Source organism: Rhipicephalus sanguineus, chromosome 9 (assembly GCF_013339695.2).
Source record: "Rhipicephalus sanguineus isolate Rsan-2018 chromosome 9, BIME_Rsan_1.4, whole genome shotgun sequence".
NCBI lineage: Eukaryota > Metazoa > Arthropoda > Arachnida > Ixodida > Ixodidae > Rhipicephalus > Rhipicephalus sanguineus.
This window is the reverse complement of record NC_051184.2, coordinates 3,633,193-3,635,695: the sequence shown is the minus strand read 5'-3', so window position 1 is coordinate 3,635,695 and position 2,503 is coordinate 3,633,193. Positions and strand designations below refer to the sequence as shown.

Here is a 2,503-nt window from a genome sequence, read left to right as displayed (position 1 = left end):
GCGATGGTGTGCTGACAACTGCTGCATAAGGGGCACACCTCTTCCGTAACTGGAACAGATTCGGCAGCAAGTGCGGACGCTGTAGGCAAATGTCCCTCGGGGCCGACTGAGTTCGACATCTTCTTCGGGCAGTAACCGCGAGAAAGCAGACGGTGTTCGTCCTGGCCTGCCTTCCTCTCGAACCTCATTTGTATGCGCAGGAAGCTTAGCATTTTCTGCAGCCTGACGAGCTCTTTCTTCGGGGGTCGCTACTACAGACGTATTCCTGCGCGGCTTCTTTGGACTTCTGCCGGTAGAGGATCGCGAGGTCGTCAGGCAGGCACCTCATTAGACGCGGTTGAGGACCACGTTGTACTGGTCGGGTGAGACGCCCAAACCGGTCAGTGCCGAGACGCGAAATTGTACCTTGTCGTAGAGTAGGCGAAGTTTGTCGACATCTGCCGAAGACTTGACTGGTGGTAAGGCGAGCAGGTGGTCGATGTGCTCGTTGATGAGCAAGTCGCGTCGACCAAATCGCTCCGTCAAGGTCCTGATGGCGATCGCATAATTGTCCTCCGTGAGTCTAATACCTTCGATGGCTCTCTTCGCGACGCCACTCAAATACGAGAGGAGGTACTTAAACTTCTCAATCGGCAGAAGGTCTTCATTACGGTGGGTCGTGGCACTGAAGTGGTCCCAGAAGGTCTGCCAGTCGCGAAGTGCGCCGGAAAATGTAGGTATCTGAAGTTTCGGCAGGACCACTGCGCGATGACGCGGCACGGTTGCTGGGCCGGGTGTCCCCTCTGTTACACGAGGTGCAGCGTCAGTGACCTCGGTATGCGCTGAGCTGCCGGCCCCAGCGACGTCGGCGTTCGGTAACGTAGCCTCGGGCCTTGAAGTCCTCGTTGCCGTCGCTGTGTTGGCGTGTTCGCGCAGGAAGAAGCGCGCTCGAGACACGGCATAGGACACCTTCCGGTCGTAGTCTTCCGCGGCCTCGAGCTCTTCGTCGTAAGCGTCATCGTCGGTGGCGTCGAGGATTTGCTTGTTGAGGTTGCCGAGCTCGACGTTCTTCTGAGTCAGGTATGTAACGTGCGAATCAACTTGAGCGGCATCGGGAGCCGTGGCCTGAAGTTCGTCGGTCAGGAGCGTAATTGTTCGTGTGACGCTGGCCCTGACGACGCCACGGTTCTTGCGGAGCCGTTCCAACGATGCCATGGAAGCTCGAAGTCTTGGAAGGGCGATGACCGGGGGGGTTTCGGCACCAGAAAGAATATCGCGTAATTAATACCCGAGCCCTAGACCAAGCATTCTATCTCTTTTATTCCACTGCTCGTGTCTACGTCTTCTTTCTTCTCTTTGTCCTCCTGCTTGTTGCCGCGCGGCCGCAATCGTCCGCAACACATTTCACAAAGATTGCATTCTTTAAATATTATACTGTGCATTAACCAATTGCACAAAAAACGTTGAAAGCACTTTCAACACATCCTATATTTCAAGTAAGCCACTAGCCACTGCCAAGCCTGGCCACTGCGTAGAAGCCAGCATACGCTCGGAAACAGGGGCGTAGCCAGAAATTTTTTTCGGGGGGGGGGGGGGTTCAACCATACTTTATGTATGTTCGTGCGTGTTTGTTTGTGTGCGTGTATATATAAACATGCAAAATTGAAAAATTTCGGGGGGGGGGGTTGAACCCCCCCGACCCCCCCCCCCCCCCCCCCCCCCCGTGGCTACGCCCCTGCTCGGAAACGCCACACTCTGATCGCTCTGCGCGGTACGCTCACTCCTGTGTTGTAAAACATTCGTAACACCAACGGCCAGTGCAACAATGACATCACAGGCAAGTGTTTCTTCAGTTATTGAACGCATCAGATTCTACGTCACCAAACGCAATACTATCGCCTTTTGCGATCGTTTGAGAATACGGGCCCTGCTGTCGATCACTGCCGACATAGCGGAAATGTCACGAAGAGGCTCTTGGCCACGTTCTCGCATGGTCCGCAACCTTTGTGGTTGACTGTATGTGCATCATGCGTGCTATATATAATCCCAAGCGCAGCCTGCACACTATGAAGCGAAGTCGATCGATGGTTCATTGCACGACGATGGCTCATTCTCGGCATCTCGGATGAATGTGGCAGTTTGCGCTCCTTTACTTTCCGGTTCCATTTTCACCGGCAAAAGTCGGTCAAACTTCATCACGCTTAAAATTACCAGCAGCCACCTTTATTGCATCTGAAAGCGGCAATGGGTTCTTCGCAGCAACGACTCCAATTTCGCACTTGAGCTGACTGCCTGTCTCCATCAATTAAAATGTTAATTTAGGTTTCTAATTACTGTCAACTGACGTCTGCCCAGTACAGAAAAAGTGATTATGTGCTGCTGCAGAAAACGTGATTATGAAGGAAGCAAGCAACTATTCCAATTCTATAATTTTTGAGGGATTTTTGGATACATTTCTTGAAACACCCTGTAGTATACACAACATCTCGTAACAAAAGTAATGCTCATGTTCATCACGTTATCC

General features: G+C 52.4%; 1 protein-coding gene across 1 annotated transcript; it reads right to left on the bottom strand.

Moving 5' to 3' along the window:
- Positions 1-327: 327 nt before the first annotated feature.
- LOC119404303 (uncharacterized) lies at positions 328-1,194 on the bottom strand. Its single transcript, XM_037670858.1, has one exon. It carries the CDS (start codon positions 1,192-1,194, stop codon positions 328-330), a length of 867 nt encoding a protein of 288 aa, XP_037526786.1.
- Positions 1,195-2,503: the final 1,309 nt, after the last annotated feature.